Genomic DNA, 19,092 nt, shown 5'->3' on the forward strand with positions numbered 1-19,092 from the left:
ACTCTACCTGTCACGTGCACAGGACTTTCATGCGACTGTATGCAGAGTGAGCTGGGTAGAGTCACAGGCTTGTACATCAGAACATGCTACAAAAATATTAACTGAGAGTTTTTCAGTGTTGAAAAGTGAGGTCAAGTGTCAGGAGAAATGTCTGTGACGGACCAAATAAAAAGAAACTTCTAGGAATGAGTTACTCCAGAACAGTCCACTGACAGTTTCTTGTAGATCTCCTAAGCCTGAAGCACTAATTAAGTACTAGCAGGGGGAGGCTGCAGGACTAAATGAGCCATTGTCTTAATCACATATGACAGTCTGATGCCTGCATGTACAGTATCTGATGCTCATGCTTACAGGTCGCTGCAAAAATGGAGCATTAACCTGGAGGCTATTTTGAAACCTCTTGGTTGGCTCATTGGATATTGTAGCCTCCTATTATACTTTACAGAAAAGATAATATTAACATACAAAAAAAGAACAAATCTCATCCAACAGCCCGAGTTTTCATGACATGGAATTATACAGAAGAGAGAAAGTGAAGTATGGCTTTTGGAACAGAGGGAATATTAAAAGTGAAAGGCGTTCCTCTGGCTAATCCAGTGCACATTACACGCTACAGTACCACCGGATGAAAATCACAGACAGCAGATACAACACTGTTTCACTCTGCAAACTCCCTCTTTTTCACTTGATTCTGTCAGAACTGTTGAATTATGCTTCGGGTCAACTCCTCCTTCCCTTTATGTCAATGGGTGTTTTGCTACTGATTTCAGTGGTGCTGCTATTTGTGTTTTTTTGAGGTGACGGCCCAATGTTAATTATTTTATCATGCTATGAAATAAGTGAAAAATAGAAAATGAACTTGAAGAGAACAGAACAAACATACCATGAAAGTTCCAGATAAGCATTGAGAGCTTTTCTGATGACATGACCTAAGTAGCCGTTCTTCTCTGCAATGTGTTTTGCCCAGCTGTAGAAAAGAACAAATGATAAAAAATGAACAGCTGTGCTCCAGTAATGTTATCCCAACTCACACTGACTCAAAGGACACAAAAGGATATGGGATCACCTTCTGACTTCTTCCATAAGGCAAACTATCGGATTTCACAGTAATTGCTGCAGTCATCTTGTAACTGTTGACTGAATGAGAACATTTTGTCCATTCATCTCCATGAGCACACCAGAGACATCCTATGTTTTTTCTTGGCAAAATTACTTACTTTTTTTTTTTTTTTTTAAGAAAACAAACATAAGTTAGTAAGTGCTGTAACTAATTAGCTGTCTTTTTCTTGATGCAAAATACCAATTCTTCTCCATCAGGAGCCTGATCTTTCTTGAAAATCAAATAAGCATTGCTTTGTTAGATACAACCTCTCTGAGTTGTTCCAGAAGAAAAAAGTACTAGAAGTACTCAGCATCTCTCAAAATCTACTGGTCATTTAAATAATACACATATTCATGTGGATCAAACTTCACTGCAGAAGAACCTTGTGTTGAGGAGGTAAGCACCATGACGTACAAGATATTTACACTATGGACTTAAAAAATGACCAATAATCAAAATAATCCCACCAGAAATATATTCTCCTTTAACAAATGGTTTCATTCCTTACATTACAGCTTTTTCTGGATCTCTAGGGAAGTCTTCCATATTTCCTGTGATGTAGTACAGAGAACATCGTAAAGTGCCTTCTATATGTCCTCCTTGGGCAGCTTTATAGAAATAACGTGCAGCAACTGTCTGTGAAGAAACAAGACACAATTAGCAACTCTGCATTATTAATGTTTATTGAGTTTTGTTTCCCAGGACTCATCTCATCAAATGAATTCAAAGAGGCAATTGGCTAATGAGGGCAAGCCAGTTTAACTACTTTTAATGTACTTAGGCGAACTGAATTCCTTTCTTCTAACTTTTTAACAGTTTAGGCTGGAAAAAGGTTTTTAAAAACATGAATTCTGGTAATACATTGAATGTCAAACAGAAAAGGGTCTAAATGTGTAACTAACAGCTGGTAGCATACAAGTCTTGTGTGCACTGACAAAAGTAAAATTAGTTATTCGCTAGTAGGAAGATTAATAAGGAATCCTGGAGAAGAGACAGAACGGGACTTTTACACTGGCAATGCCCAAGTGAAGGCTGGGGAGCAGTGGCACTGCTCAGTATGTCCAGCAGTGCACAACCACAGTGCTCAAGCCTCTGAAACTGGCTTATAAAAGATAATGGAGGCTGAGTAGGCAGAGGCAGGGCCACAGAAGCGGGAGTCCTGTGTGACTCTCCATGGTTTACACTCAGAAACAGTAATCTGTAATGTGAACCACAGCAGCATACAGCCTGAAATAATTTATTTCAGGAAATTTTTAACCATCGATATACGTTTTCTGTGAGTGAGCATGGACTTCAGGGTATCCATCACAACCATAACAAAGTACTTCTTTCCCATGGCTTTGGTGAATAAAGAAACCTGGACGCTTTTAGGTGTACTCTTATAATCAGTCCACTCCGAAATGAGTGTTTTGGTCCCCAGGGAAGGAAAACGTGTTTGTCAAATGCATGTGTCAGTGAGCACTGCTGCTCTTGTCAGCAGAAATGCTCGCTGGCTGGAGTTTATCCAGATTTCAGAACTCAAAGGCCACACTGGAAACATCTTTTAGCTCCAAGCACAAGGTCTGCTTGTATTTATTACAGCCTACCTCACTATGTTTGTGCTGTCGGTCGTGAACTACCTACACAGAGCATTTTTTGCAAAGTTAATTAAAAGAAATATAACCAAAGTAGACCCTTCCTATTAGGGGAAAATAACTTTTCTCATTTACATGTGCAAAATTAAATAAATGGACCGTGTCACAGAAAGACAAATCAAAATAGTGCAGTTTATCAGGACTATATTAAACAGTTACATATGAAAGTCTGGCTTGAAGGTGTTTTACTGCAGTTCCTTAGGTTCGCAGACGCTATGTGAATGTAGCATAGCTGATTACAAGTTCAGGGACAAGGTTCTGCTGCTTTCATCTGTTGTGGAAAGCATCCTTTCCCTATATCCTTTCCAATCTAAAACTGAGAGAAACTGGAAGGATCACACGATGTGAGAGTACATACTATCCTGGCCGGTGTCACTGGAAGGAGGAAAGCAGAGGCAGTCCCTGGAGCTAAACCTGCACCTGCTTTGTTTCTAAATTAAAAGGAACACAAACACACGCACATAAGTATGACTGAGATACTTGAGTAACATCTCTCTAAGCAATGTGACTGAATCCCGCAGTGACACCCTTCTTTGTGATAAAAGGTATCAAAATCTGACTCAGAGTGAACACAGCAGTCTCAAGAATGAAGCAAAAACTTCTAAACTGGGCCCATATGTAAGAAATAGTACTATTAAATATTTACTCACTTGATTCCTACCAGGTACTCCAGGGTGAATCCCATCTAAATAAAGGACACCAAGGTTGTACGATGCATCTGGATTTCCCAATTCTTCAGCAATTAACCAATGTTCGGCTGCTTTTCTGTAGTCTTTTTTAAAATTGTGGTAATACCATCCCAATCCATTCACTGCCTGGGGCAAGCCCTTAGGGAAGGAGAAGAGCAGTTTCAGGTCACACATTTGATTTTGCTTTGGGTCACTTCACAATTCCAACCTGCTGCTCGACTTTGGATGCTCTCATAACCTTGCCTATCGAGATGCCTGGCACAAGGATGCAGCCAAAATTATACTAATCTGGGACTATGGGATATAAAGGTTTGCTGGCTTTTTTTCACGCTATTCTTCTTTGTGGCCTCATATTGAGAGCAAGGAATAAGACTTCAGTGTCGTCTTATTGTATAGAGTCTCAGCCGTGTCTGCATTCAGATTTGTACTTGTTGACAAGAACAAACTGCGACTGTTTTTCACCTGTTTCCTCTGCAAAGCCAAAATGGGACACCTATTCTTGTGAACTCCCAGAACCTGGTTGACAGGATTAGCAATCAAAAAAACCACTTCTTTTAAACTAGAACATTTCCCTAAGAATAAGTAGGAAGCAATGAACACAGAAATTTGCGATGCTGTTTTCAAAATGTATTTGACAACACCATACAGATCTGCTTAAGATAGTGCTACGTGCCATTACTAAGTTGCACCTTTGCATCAATAATTACGGATCAAGAGGAGAAAATCTTCCTGGGACAGTTTTTATTTTGGTTGCAATGAGTCACCGCCTCCTTGCATAAACTGGTGGATCACATGGTGGCTGTAAGTATGCCAGCAGTTCAAATTACTCTGTACCAATAAATGTGAACATGCTATTTACTCTTATTTTATAATGTATGTTTAACAGCAACCATGCCAGAACAGTGACATAAGGTAAAGCTGCCTAAAAAATCTCAGTGCACAAATACAAGTTATTTGCTCACTACTGTTGGCTTCTACACTGCGCAGTCTCCTTCTGTAATCTCAGTAGAAAGAACTGCATACTACTGGCACTTACAAAGGCCCTCTGGAAAGGAATTCCTTTTCCTTTCAGATTTGAACAGTGTTACTAGCTTACCCATTAAATGCAAAAGCAGTTAAACTTTTCAATAATTATGGTGTTATTCTTGTACAGAAAATGTGCACCGGAGCATAAAAACGTAAGTATCTCAGTTCAAGGAGACTAAAGAAGTTGTTGTCTCTAGGATGCTTCCTGGAATCTGTTCCTCAGACCCTGAGTCAAGGGAATTTTGATCACACTGTGAAAACCACTCCGTTTATTCAAGCCTCTCCCAAACAGGCAGTAGAACAGGTAGTCTCTCCTGTTTCAAAGGAATGACAGAACCGGCACAATTCTTTTCTGATGGTGGTCAGCCGTGAAGTCCTATTGTCGTTGTCAGTAATTTAACCAGTTCTGGTTCTAGAGCTAGGAAGGTACTCAAGGTCTAGGTACCCTTTTATTTTTATACTAAGGACCAGACCATGGCCTGGGTAATCTGACTGTACTAGATCATTAAATGGAGTGAGGCTCCTCTTCTCTGTGGTGCCTGTCAATGTTTCCCCCTGCTATGGAAAAACCAGAAGGCTTTGGGACATCCAGGTCTTCTCCCCAGAGTAGAGAAGAGCTGGCCAGAGAAAGCGCATACAAGTCTTTTTCCAGCCACCAGCATCCCCTGGAGGAGTTCTGATTCAGCAGAGAGAACTAGACATAAACCACCACAGCTCAGGGGTGGTGGGACAGGAAGCAACCATTCTTCTGCATTCAGCTCTCGTGCTGCAGGAATGCACCATCACTCAGCGCAGACTGTGGAAGTACAATCCAGACCTCGGTCTTTACTCTTTTTGATTCATGTTACAACTTAAAGATGCTCTGTTATTATAGCAAAGCCTGCTGGCATGGATTTTCAAAGATGGCAGTTATCTCTACCTGACTCTGGAGAGATCACCATGTCACAAAAGCTCAAGCCTGGTAGGCACTCCTATGAAAAAACATACCTAGTATGGTCTAGAAGAAAATGCTTAGGAACTTGAGGCAAAAACATACTCCTGGATCAACTATTGACTCTGTAAGTCACTTAACTATCATCAAGTTCTAGAAGATGTAAGTAGAGAGAATTCTTTTTCTTCCATAGAAATTTTGGCTGATTTTGAGTGGTCTAGTCTCCCAATATGGGGAAATAAGGTTTTCACCATTCATAGTGAAGACACTGGGAGAAGCAACTAGTATTTACACAGAATTGTGATAGTATGCATTTTATTTAAGTCAGAGTTCATTATTATTAGCACCTGGTAAAGGAGTTTTACAATAAAATATTTATTACATTTTACCTTGGCTGCTGCTTTCTTCATCAATTCCAAAGCAAGTTTTGTATTCTTTTTCACACCTTGGCCCTAGGAAATGGGTATGTGAAACAATCATTGTTTACAAATACAGAATACAGGCTGATGAAAATTCACATATACACATTCAAAACGCATTTTAACATTGAGACTATTATTTACTAGGTGTTATTCAGCTTTAAACAGCTACAACAAAAAAAGCAGCTTTGTGCTCATCCTTCATTCATAGCTTTACAAAATCTCAGTGATTCTGCCTAGGAAAAATTATTTCACTAGTCGATCCAAGTGATTTTTATGGGTAAATAATATCACAGACCTTTAATTTTCAGCAACTAAGGAAGAATGAATAGCATTCAAAGGTGCATAGATTGTTCATGATTTGGCAATGAGCATGAGCTCTCAGCTTTCCTGAAAAAGGATGTCAGAATGTCTCCAGAGGAAATACACAGATGTTACGCTGAAGATGTCCATATAAATTAATTCCAGACAGGTCAAACAGATTATCAGTGCTCAAAATTAACGCAAGCAAAACTTAAGCAAGGATTTTGTAGAGAGCAGCCCTCCACTGTCAAAGGAATGAGATGAAGACCTAACAGTTCTTCACTAACATCTCTAACCTTAGTACTGTTGAATGTCTTATGGGTGACACCACTTAGCTGATAAAATTTATTTGACTCAGGTGGTGTTTTATGCCTGAGTTTAGCCTCTGCTGTCTACTGCTTCTAGCAGGGAAAAACTAACTGCATGCAGAGACTATTTAATTCCTACTAAAAAAAAAAATTCCCAGAGATCTAATAAAGGGCATTCTAAGAAAAGATCGAACTTTCACCTACATCTCTACACCAAAGCCTATGCCTACTAGCTGGTTAGATTTTTGAGGTGACAAGCCATTAGGGAAAATTAGGATCCACAATTTAGGTGGTATTTTGATCCTGAATTTGGCTAGGAACAAAGTGACTAAACTGCTTTTAACTTGCTCTTTTTAAAATTTTTGTGCATATCAACATTAGCTTCATAACTGTTGACTGATTTTCAGAGGGAATCTAAAACCACTTGTATACACTCTCATGGTGTGTCACTGCAGATAACTTACAAACATCCATGCCATAGGAATGATTTTTCTGAAGGGAAAACATGACACATGACTTACCTTAAATAATACAATGGCATAATCATATATTAACACTGGATCTTCTGTTTCTATTGCACCCTTTGCATACCATTCTATTGCAGCTTCAGGATTTTTTGCCACTCCTTGTTGGCCCCAAAACAGCATCTGAGCCAATCGTTGCTAAAAGAAAGCAACATAAGCACTGATGTTATAAATGCTAGTACTGAAACTGGAATTGCAGGAGCAGACTTTTGCAGGCTTAAATGGATTTTAAATATGTGAAGAAACTAGTTATGTGTCCTCAACAGTTTGAAAACAGTTGGTTATCAGGAATATTCAGGGGGCTTCCCAGTGGTGAAATGTAGTGATATTAAATCTACAGCAGGGTTATTTTTTACAGCTGTCAGTACCACAAAAATCTGGCTTGATTTAAGTGCAGAGGTAAGTGATAAAGGCAGATCTGATGCACGCAAATGGCTCAGTATTACAACATATTGCTGCTGGTCTCAGATCAGCAGCAATAACCGCACCATGTCAAATACAAACCAGGGAAAATGATCAGAGAAGGAGGCTGCTGAGTCTTGACAACTCGTCCCTTTTGCCTTGCATCATTGTTATAGCTTTTTGCATAGTCACTGGATATTATCAGACAGAAACATGAAAAATAGTTCAAGCTCACAAAAAAGAAGGAATTCTGGGTGGAAAGTGAAAACGCCTGTCCGCTTCACTCTCCTCCACAACTTTTCTACATAGTCTATAGATGTATGTACATGATATGTGTATAAAACCAAGACAGGGGAAATGTATTACTTTATACCTGTGCAGCTGCATTTCCTCTTGATGCTTCATGTTTTAACCACATAAAGACATCACCATTTTCTTTTGTTTGAGCTTTTAGCAGTTCATCATCCATCAGCCTTATAGTTTCAACAAATGCCTGAAGCGTAGGTGAACAGAAAAAAAAATTATTACACAATGAATTCACACATCTGCCACCAAAATGAAAATGTTGCCCATTTCCTGTTTATCCCTAAAAAATTGTGATCAATTCTGGGTTTTAAAATTCTCACCACCCCTCTGCTGGCCAGTGCATTAAGAACCATCCTTACATCCAGTGTAAAAACCATTTACTGCTTCGTTACAGTACAAAACTGTAAGTCCACTCTACACTGGAAAGGTATGCCAAGACGTCAACAATTGGAAAAAAAAAAATCCCACCTTTGTAGTTTTAAATGCACTTAATAATGGCAAAGAAGTGCTTTTAAGCCTTTTCAGGTTTTTAGTTTCTATAGAAATCTCTCTTAAAAGATTAAAAAAAGGCTGGCAGAAAGCTTGATGAAGACCTGCCCTACAGCACTCTTATCTAGGTGGCTGTCTGCTGATTTTTAGTTCTTCAGCAATCAAAATCTCTCTATTTTTTGTACAATAATCATTCTTTCTGATAACCCAGGATCCTAGTACTGGCCTACCTTGAGCATTCTTTACAGATAAAGTTCTGTTACCTCCTGTTTAGCAGCTCATTCTAAAATCATTTTACTGTAACTTTATCTCATCAGATAGCTATTTAACAGCCAAATCTTGTCATCTGATTATAGAAAAGGTGTAAGTATGGAGAGGACAATTTATCTTTCGCATGAACTTCATGATATTCGGCTATTGAAACAGCAGATCAGTTGCTTAATAAACACATCCAATTATATTAATAATTAAAAATCTGAGTGGCCAAGAATAAGACTTAGACTTTACTGAAAGACAGGCATGTGGACAATTCTGAGGATTTGAGCCTAACTTTGATTTGGTTTCCCCCTTGCTAAGAAATGGAGTAATGATACCTACATATAATTTGGGGGATTTTGTAACAATCATAGAATCATAGAATGGTTTGGGTTGGAAGGGACCTTTAAAGATCATTTAGTCCAAAACCCCTGCCATGGGCAGGGCCATCAATCAGATGAGCTAATATTTGTAAATCAAGACAAAAATGTTCTGGCCACATAATTAATATTGATATATAAAAAGTCATTTGCACAGAAGACAAATTCAGATACACTTATAACTCTTTTACCTGTTCCCCTTTTATAGTGTGTTGATCCAACGATGTCTTTGTTGCAATATTACTGTAATAAGCATATGACAGCTCCAAATCAAGTGGATAGTTATTAATGCCTTGGTAATGTTTATAGCCAAGATTCATCACAGCAAGTCTCTCATTCCCCTGAGCGCCAACCAAACTATACAGCAGCCCCTGACAAAAATCAACAGACATAAACAAGAGTGAATCCACTGCACATGTCACAAGTTTAGCACTTTGGTGGAGATTTACAGGGAACAAAGTGTTCATACTGGTAGCTGATATACTAGCTATACCATGTGAACACAGTTGCAGAATCAAGCACAGCCCTGAAGTAGTTAAAATGTCTTCTATATGTATAGAACGATTTGAAAGAAAAACTAGACTCTCTAAGTACTTTTCAAGTATTGCACTTATTCTGCCACCACTAAGTGTGCGGCAATTTTTTAATGCTACTTTATTATTGTGTTAATTATACTCTGACACTTTTTATACTCAGCAGTGACTTAACTAGTCTCACTGATGTCAACTGGAGTTTTCGCACTGAATTCAGTGGAAACACATGGAAGTTACCAAACAGCACTTGAAAATCTTACCCTAAGGATCTGACAGGACTAGACAGATGGGATTTGTGGCTGACAAGGTTTCAGCACAAAGCTCCCTTGAGATACATGTCAATTGGTCCTAGAAATAGTCTAGGTACCGCACTGCCAAAACCATTTTCAGCACTAGTATTATTTTTCACCTGCACAGTAATAAAAACAGTGGTGTCCTATCTGCGCTGGGTATTAAATTATTTCCTACACTGTCTGAAGCAGATTCAATAATGAAATTACTTAGCCTCCATAATTAGCACTAGGTATATTCCATAATTAGGGTATAAAAAAGGCTCCTGTCTAAGGTTTCTTGTGTTTGAGAAACTGGAGTGAGCTTGGTCTCAGATTGGCCTCTCAGGGGTTCTTCTGACTTAGTATCCTGTAACCACATTAGGCAGATCTGCTATTCTTTATGAACATTTTATATTACACTATTATATGACAATTAAATATCTGTTGACAATTTCAGTATAGCCCTCTTCCAGTGATTATATATAAACACCTCCCCTTTATTTGACCTTGCAATGGAATTGCATGGAAACATTTCAGTTATTTGCAACCTGCCTAAAAGGTCAGGAGTTCACATGCTCTGCAGTTGCTCAGCTGAAGCATGGTCAGTTTTCTTCCAAAAGAAAACTGTTCTACTTTTGTTACCTCTAATCATTTGACCATAATATACTCAGTGCCACATTTTTGCACACTGTAAAATGGGACTTCTTTCCTGACTGTACTCTGCAACCTTTCCACTTTAGGAGATTTGTCTGATGTGAGACTTTTTTCATACCCATCTACAAATGACTTGTGGGTGACACGAGGGTTATTACCTCATCCTACCTCCTCAGTGACTGGGAAAAGCAGTATGTTCCATGCTGTTTACTTTACCACCATTTTTAGATCTTACTAAATGATGATTTCCGTGTTCTGGATGAGCAGGATAAAGATTCCTACCATCAGGACTTCATAAAGACTTCACTGCCGTCAGGCTATTTAGGAGTAGCTGTACTGGGGAATCCCTTCAACCACAGCCTGGATCTGGAGGCCATTTCACATTTTTTAATTCAATTGATCATAAATTCATCCCATTTCTAAATTGCCTTTGAAGGTAATTAATTTCACAGACATAACCAAACATATTAAATATACTACCTTTGTACGATCCACAGACACACCGAGCCCTGTTTCAAATATAACTGCAAGGAAATAGGAAGCCTTATGGTATCCACAACAACTGGAATCCAGCAAGAGAGGGACAGAGGAGCCCATATTGCTGAGGCCATCGGTGCTGGACAGACTCTTTGCAACCTTCTCAAATATCCTCCGGCCAACTTCTAGAACTGTATCACTTCCATCTTCTAACACTAAAAATAAAATGTAGGATGCACAGTTATTGCAAGAGTTAAAATCAGGAATTGATTTCCCCTCCTTAATTTAATGGGACTGAGACAGATTCTGTTATTTCTCATGCTGAATGGTATTCTCAATGCAGACAACGAAAATTCCTAGAGATACAAGGTACTATTGAATAGGAAGGGTGAATAAAAATCCGAAAGACCGTCTCAACTAACCACTAAAAAAGTAAGGGTATCTCTTATTTCCTTCTACATAATAAGCCATCCTTCATTTGCAGCACAACATATAAGACACTCCTTTACTAAGTTAGCTGATAGGAAAAAAAATGTATCGAACTGAAGTACATACTAACTTACATGACGTATATATCGTGGAGTTATTTAAGGACAATAACATAAAATATGATTACCATCTGGAGCACTGAAATCCATCTCTTGTAACAGTTTGAACAAAGTGTGGTACTTTTCCCTGAGCTCTTTTCCCCACATGAAGGCATCACATTTGGATTTTTCTCCGTATTTGTGAATCAGCTCCAAATAATAGCTTTCATAGTAACCTAGAGAAAAAAACATATTTAAGACATGAAAGATGACTTGGCTGGTCTTTAAAACAAGCTTCTGGTAGAAAAAAAGATGTTTCTAGGGTAAACTAAAAATTCATGGGCAAGATGAGCACATCCTTAACACAAAGTAGTGCTAAAAACTCATACAGCTAGCACAGGCCACTTACAAATACATAAGATCTCTTCTACTCTCTTCCATACTCTGGTCACAATGCATGCGATCAAATTCTAACTGGAAACATAAGCTAGTTTTCAGCACACATTTAAGCTATGTTCCTCTTCTTTCACTAAAGTGGTTACTTTGGTATAAACCTGTAAATTACTGCACATTAGGCAACTGTGGCAGAGACATTCTAGCAAAACCCACCCATTTTTGGGAAAGGGCTTAAAATACATGTGCCTTCAGGGTCATTTGGGAATAAAACGGAAGAAAGGCAACTGAATAGCTTACATGTAAGCTTGAAAGTGTTTCTTTGTCCCTTTATGCACCTGTCTTATTAGAGAAGAAATATCAAGAACATGATTTAAGCTTGTATTCCATGGCACAAAAGCCTTTGCAGGGACAAACCCACAGTTTCAGTTACCAGTAACAAGGCTAAACTCTTCAAATTGCCTTTTTTCTTGTTATGGCTAAATTTAAGTTTACTTTTGATGATCATTATCCAGATTCTGATAAAAAGAAAGAAAACAGGTCTCCAAAGATGACAGTTTAAAATTCATACCTCATAGATCAACACTTACAATTTCTTTGCACTTTTTCACCTTGCCTTACAATGTATCTGTACTCATAAACTATTTCTTGAATGTCCATACATCTCTCATAGTACAGTTCAATTTGTTCCACTGTTTCTTTGTCATGAAGAGGGTTAGAAATCTATAAAAAGGCAAATAATAGATAAATGGCATCTACAGTATCTGTTGTTGTCTATGCTTGGCTAGAAAGAAGCATTGTAGGCAAATAATAAAAGGAAACAGATTGTTTACTACAATCAGCTTATCTGGCACATCACGTGCCGGACAACCTGATGCTGGCCACAATAGACTATGACTTTAAACAGTCAGCACAATCCAAGAAACCATGGATGAACTTCCAAAATTGACCAAGCCTGTGTGACTTTTATCACCGATTTCAACAAAACCATAAATTAATCAAATATGTTTAATACTGTATCATCAAAAGCTCTGGGAAACAAAGCAATACTGAAAATAAGTCCTTACTTAAATATAGATTTAGGAACATTGCTTTACATACTCATTTCTAGAAGTCTTATCTTTTAGCATTTGAAGTGGTAACTAACATTCCTAGATTTCAACAGAACAGAAAATGATCATATTTTGGTTATATATTCCCAAGTACTATTATGCTTCATAGCAAGTTTATCACTTGGTAAGAGCTTTGGATAAAAAAAAAAAAAAAAATACAGCCATAGCTGGCTGCTAATATTTAAACATTTCCAAATACTGCTTTTGTTTACCTGTTCTGTTTCCAACACATTGAGACGATAGTATTTCACAGGTCCAAAGAACGCTTCAATACCATTTACATATCCACTGCCTCCAACAGCAAAGTATCCAGCAGTGTCATCATAATAGAAATCTTCCCTAAAACTTGAGAACATGAAAGAGAAGTAAGCTGGCTATCAAGACATACTATGAAAGAAAAAAGGAAATTTGTATTTCAGAATTTCCGTAACTGACAGCCAGTATCTTTTTCTTTTCTCGTCTGTTTATGCTCAAAATCTACTTTGCAATTTAGTGTGATAAATTCTGTAGTAAATTTAACAAATCCCTTGTCTACAAACATATTAAACCAGCAGGGTGTTTTGTTTTTCTGACCTGTAGGTATGTTCTGATGTTTTATGCATCATTACACAACCTCAAAGATTTCAGTTCCACCTCTCCCTTGCACTTTTCTAAAATTGGCATATGAAAATTTAAGTTATCTGTCTCCTAGAGTTACTATCTATAAATCTACAATTTCTGGTTTGTAAACCATAGCAGAGAAGGAACACCACTGAATTCTGCCATGCAATTTACTGTTACATAGTTTCCATATTAAAAGGGTTTTTTTAATTATTTGCACAAGAAAGAGTCAATCTTAAATTACAGTGAAAGAGAACAATTAAAGATCCATTTTAAAAAATTATTCAGTTGCTTAGAATAAAGGATAGGGCAAGAGCATTTTTGGTAGAAATTTTGCTCTCTACCTAAGCAAAGTGGATACCAATTTCACCGGTGAAATCCTAGCTCTCTCACAGCAACAGCAAAACTTCCCTTGACTTCGGTAAGGCCAAGACTTCATTTGAAGATTGATCCTAATGCCGCTGACCTTCCAATCAGTTTTTATGAGGGTTATCAGACTCTAGTACTAGATCACGCAGCACGTTAACTCAACTAGCTCATGGCATTAACAAAATTATTCAGCCCATGCTCAACGAGCACATTACAACAGTAATGCAAACTGTTTTTGAAAGCATAGAGTGGAAAAAGACCACAGACATTCTGAAAATCATTTGGAATCTCAGTTACAAACTTGTGCTCTCCTTCTCCCATTTTCCATATCTGAACACATACACACATATTACTCAGCAAAGGGGAAAATGCTGCTTACATAAAAGACTGATGATGATGTCTTTTCAAATTCTTCCCAACACTGCTTACTTCTATCTAAAAGAACACAAAATATTAATTATAATAAATGAAATATTACAAGGTACATTTACTAACCCATTTGAACTCATAGTTCAGAAGATTACAGCTGCAGCTTGTTGCATCTCGTCTGCACTAAAGAGGATGGTGTCACGTATCCGCCATATGTCAGAAGAGTTTAATGGAAAACATTGGCACTGGTCTGTCCTGGCCAACCATGAGCAATGAAAAATAGCAAAAATAGCACAGATGTTGCCTACTTCAGCTATTTCCTTCCTGTATTCAGTTACAAGACATCTGTACTTTGCTGAAGCTTTTATTCTTCCAAAGTGTGAAAGGCTGTTTTGCTTTTACATAGCAGAGATGCTAAATGAAGAGAATATTGATCTCCTCAAGAAATTGTAGCTTACAGGTGAAGAATGGCCATAAAGCTAATGTAACAGGCCATGATTTAAAAAAATATGGGTTCAACTCCTACTTCTACAGGAGATGTACTTTCAGTAGATTTTCAGTGCCAGAATGGTTAAAGGAATTCAGATGCCCGAGAAGGAAGACAAGATAAGATTTGCATACATGTTGGTATTGTAAAAAGTTACCTAAGGACCCACAAAACAACCCTGCAAAATTTTCAAGTGCCTAGGTATTTTTAGGGATTCATCTGCATCTTCAGATGCTCTTAAAATCTGGCTCTTAATTTCTCGATGCCTCAATTTCCCAACCTTCCCTAATTTTGTCTCAGATCATGCTGGACTAAACGTATCTAAATCAATGGAATTGAAATAATCATAGAATCATAGAATCATTTAGGCTGGAAAAGACCTTTAAGATCATAGAGTCCAATCGTAAACCTAACACTGCCAAGTCCATCACTAAACCATGTCCCTAAGCACCACATCTACACGTCTTTTAAATACCTCCAGGGATGGTGACTCAACTGCTTCCCTGGGCAGCCTGTTCCAGTGCTTGACAACCCTTTCGGTGAAGAAATTTTTCCTAATATCTAATCTAAACCTCCCTTGGCGCAACTTGTGGACGTTTCCTCTCGTCCTATCACTCGCTACTTGGGAGAAGAGACCGACACCCACCTCGCTACAACCTCCTTTCAGGTAGTTGTGGAGAGCGATAAGGTCTCCCCTCAGCCTCCTTTTCTCCAGACTAAACAACCCCAGTTCCCTCAGCCGCTCCTCAGAAGACTTGTTCTCTAGACCCTTCACCAGCTTCATTGCTCTTCGTTGGACACAAAGTGCCTAAATAAGGAGATTCTTCTGTACCTTTTGAGGATTGTAGCATTTAAAAACTTACTACAGGAAGACATGTCAGTAAGATGGAACTGCACCACAGCCTTTCCATTCCAGAGAATGGCACTAAGTACTGAAATGTTTTTAAGTTTGGTCCTACTTCCTCTTTTTTCCACAATAGTGCTCATTAAACTCTTCATGGCACCCTTATTTTGTCCAGAAGTGGAAATTTATTGACCACAGGTTTTATCTCACATCTGAATAAATTCACTCTGCTCTCTGATGGAAGAATATTTTTTCTTAATCTAATCAAATTTCCACCAAGTCAAGACTAATATACCCTGTATCAATATTGACATTAACTTTCACATTTGCACCTGAAGCTGAGCTTCAAAATCCATAGGCTCGTCCCTTTCCCATGAACTTAAATTATAACTACAGTTTAAACAAGCAGAAAAAGACAGTTCTGATTCTATGAACCACTTTTTTTCACTTTTCCTTTTAACAATATATTTAAAAGCATATTTTATTAAAAGTAAATACACGTTTCTACCTGATTTTCTTGCAAGACAATCAATCTGCTCACCACTTACATACTTAAAAAAAGGTAGGGTGCAAAAGGAACAGCAGTAGTTTAGCCTGTACACTGCTCTCTCAGTACAGCATTGTTTCAGCTTTATCAGTCATTTACCTCATACTTTAAATTTGCTTAGTTGTTCTTGCCATTAATTAGCAATTATTTTTACAATTCAGAATGTAATCTATTCAACCATTTTCAAGGAGAAAGAAGTTGAGAAATAGAAGACTAAGGTTTCTGATTATTTTCACACCCTAATATCTTAATAGCTGGAGGTTCAGACAAGAACTTGGGCAGGAAGCCTGTGTTTTCAGAGCTGCTTTTGGAAGGTTTTGTGAAAAAACAATTGTGATTTGTTAAAATGTAAATTATGTACTTTATCTACTACAGAGGGATACTGCAATATTTTTTTGTCTTTTAATGGTAGTCAATCCTATGTCACTTTGTCAAATATGCAAAACTTGGAAACTGCACATGCCTCCCATTAGCCAACACATCTAGGCAAGAGGCATGCTACTGTACAGAAGCCCAGACACTTAAATTTTCGTATCAGAATAGTAAAAACACCTAAGCCTCCAAGTGCAAAGTCTCTCAGAGCTATTCACACCATGTAACTTAAAGTACCTAGACAAGGTATCTAAGCCAGGAGTCCTGGTTGCCTGTACAGTCAATAAGGTCTCTGGAGAGCAACCGTGCGTGAAGAGAGCCACTGAATACACAGTAATTCTAGGCTCTTATCTTAAGCATTTATGTTGATTTCTCAAAGTCAGATGGTCTGAACATCCCCAGACAACTTCTAGTTTTAGATTTTTCATTCTTTTGCTATGTGAGTGTGTACAAATTACAGTATTTCTCTCAGCCTCAACTATTAAGGGGTTTGTCAGAGGCATAATCAAATTAGACGTATCTCAGCCTTGATCCTGTAATTCAGTAGCACGCATACCTGTCCACCCTTAAAAGAGAGATCCAGTCGAAACCACTGCTTTAGAGGAAGGCTGAAGCTAGTTTTCACTGCAAGGTCATCTCCTCTCATGAGGTGCATCTGAATATGCACGTAACCTGACAGAGCAACAAAGGAAGAAAAAGGAAATAAACACCACAGAAATACCAACATTAAGAATGGGCTTCCTACTGTATTTTTCACAGTGATTCTGTCTTTATCCTCTTCATCACCAACAGAGATCTGGGCACTTGCCAAGCCATACATCAGCTTTCACAGAATCCCAGGGAAACGTGCTCCACATTTCAGTTACATATCTCGGATGCTAATGCCCAGGCTCCCACATGAAACCACAGACTCAAAACCAACTGTCTGAGGGATAAACACACTAAACATAAGGCAAACAGGGAGTGTGCCACAGTTGATCTCAAACACCAGAAAGCAGACATGACTTGCAGCAAACAGCAGAGGGAAACAGCAGACAATGGTATCTACTCAACACCCAACTGCTAGCACGTGAAAGTGCAATGACCAAGTACAAGATAACTCTACCCTCTACTGCTTGGACCTACAGAAGCTAGACTCATGGTCTGAGCTCTTAAGACCAGAAGAGACTATTATGATAATCTAGTCTAACACTGAGAATAAAACCGGCCCTAAAACCTCTCCAAGCAAATCTTCTATCAAGCCAATAACTTCCAGTTGAGCTGCCATTTTTGTTTGTTCTTCAAAGAAAAGCATCCAGTTTAGAAAGTATAGATTAATTATCTAGATTGGTTACAAGACAGAGAAAATAGAAATAGCAAAAGTAACAGATAGGAAAAGATTAGTCGTGAAACTTGCAAAGGGGAAAAAAACGTAATGTCTTATGAGAAAGCCAGGTGTGCACTTTTAAAACTCTGCACACTTATTTACTCTGTGAGCCTGCCAGCCAGCCCCCAGCTGCTGAATTTCATTCTCTATCAGAGGCTGAAGAGCTGTCTTCTGGCAGGAATGTTCCTCTACTGCAAGTGTTGCTAGACTAAGACAGTGCTACCTCTTAACTTTTTTTTGGATCAGGGAAATAGACTGTGCTTCTTGAACATTGCAATATAGGCAAGACCTTGAATCATTTGGACTTTTTCTGAGGCTATTTCAAATTTTCAAAAATTTTCATGTACTATGTATATAAGAATTGAGAACAATATTAAAATAATACTTCAATAATAATAATAAAGGTTGTTCATTGAGATAAGACTGTTTAATCCCAGTCTATGTTCCTGACCTGTAAGATTCAGTCTATTCTCCTGACAAAGCAGACATTTTCTGACGTTAGCCAAGACTAGATGCTATGCAACTACTTCTCAGTTTTACCCTATTAATTTAGTAGCTACTTTCCTATTGAGACACTATAGTCAAAAAGAAGCATTTTGCAAGGGATCAGTTTAACAAAATAGGTCTGATAATATATTTATGTTATTCCTAGGCACAGATCTATAAAGGCTATATTAGACCCCTTCTGAAGGCCATTAATAATATCCCTTACCTTCCTCATTTAGAAATACAGCAGGAGTACTATACATTTCTTTCGGATCAATAAAATAGAGTATACCACACAGATCCTTTTCACAGTGATGGAGTAAATATAGCCAGATTGAAACGGTGAACCTGCATGAGCAAAAATAAACAAAAAATCCACTCCTGATGAGAAATCTCCCTGTCTAATTTGAAAAGCATGCATTTCACTTTAATTTAGCAAACCTGTTTCACACATGTAATCTTCAGAACAGAACACATCCTCTGCAGTGAAAACCTTCAGAGCAACAGTACTTAGGACTCTTGGATCTGTGATCTCCTTTTAACCGCGCACTTTTGTGGTAAGAACATGAGAGGAGAATAAGGGAGTGTTATTTGGATCAATTCCAGAATGGTGGGTCAGAGTTACTGCCAGATCCCACATCAATAGGGAACTGAAAACACGACTGAGACAACTTGGAGCCAACCTCCCACATGCAGGCTACAGTACAAAATCCCCAAATGCATGGTCTTGTAATCTTGATTGTGGAAGCCAGTAAAAACTAAGCTGTGTCTTCTATAGTAAATGCCAACTGTGAAAATGTGCTTGGGAGAAGCAGTTAAAAATGAATCCAGCCTCTGGATAGTACAGGTAGGTATGAATAGCTGTCACAGAGCTATCACAGGATAAATAAAGGTGGAGCTTGTGCAAACAATAGAA

General features: G+C 38.2%; 1 protein-coding gene across 1 annotated transcript in view; it reads right to left on the bottom strand.

Moving 5' to 3' along the window:
* The window catches only part of SEL1L3 (SEL1L family member 3), a 37,356-nt gene that overhangs the window by 10,119 nt on the left and 8,145 nt on the right, over positions 1 to 19,092 (bottom strand). Inside the window, exons 4-17 of the mRNA XM_076336056.1 lie at positions 18,403 to 18,524; positions 16,881 to 16,996; positions 14,085 to 14,140; positions 12,949 to 13,081; positions 12,215 to 12,347; positions 11,321 to 11,467; positions 10,708 to 10,919; positions 8,960 to 9,139; positions 7,712 to 7,831; positions 6,934 to 7,074; positions 5,772 to 5,834; positions 3,387 to 3,563; positions 1,611 to 1,738; positions 884 to 967 (exon numbers count right to left, since the gene is read on the bottom strand). Of these exons, the coding sequence (XP_076192171.1) occupies positions 884 to 967; positions 1,611 to 1,738; positions 3,387 to 3,563; positions 5,772 to 5,834; positions 6,934 to 7,074; positions 7,712 to 7,831; positions 8,960 to 9,139; positions 10,708 to 10,919; positions 11,321 to 11,467; positions 12,215 to 12,347; positions 12,949 to 13,081; positions 14,085 to 14,140; positions 16,881 to 16,996; positions 18,403 to 18,524 (1,812 nt within the window). The remainder of the gene's footprint in view (positions 1 to 883; positions 968 to 1,610; positions 1,739 to 3,386; positions 3,564 to 5,771; positions 5,835 to 6,933; positions 7,075 to 7,711; positions 7,832 to 8,959; positions 9,140 to 10,707; positions 10,920 to 11,320; positions 11,468 to 12,214; positions 12,348 to 12,948; positions 13,082 to 14,084; positions 14,141 to 16,880; positions 16,997 to 18,402; positions 18,525 to 19,092) is intronic.

This window comes from Aptenodytes patagonicus, chromosome 4 (assembly GCF_965638725.1).
Source record: "Aptenodytes patagonicus chromosome 4, bAptPat1.pri.cur, whole genome shotgun sequence".
Taxonomy (NCBI): domain Eukaryota; kingdom Metazoa; phylum Chordata; class Aves; order Sphenisciformes; family Spheniscidae; genus Aptenodytes; species Aptenodytes patagonicus.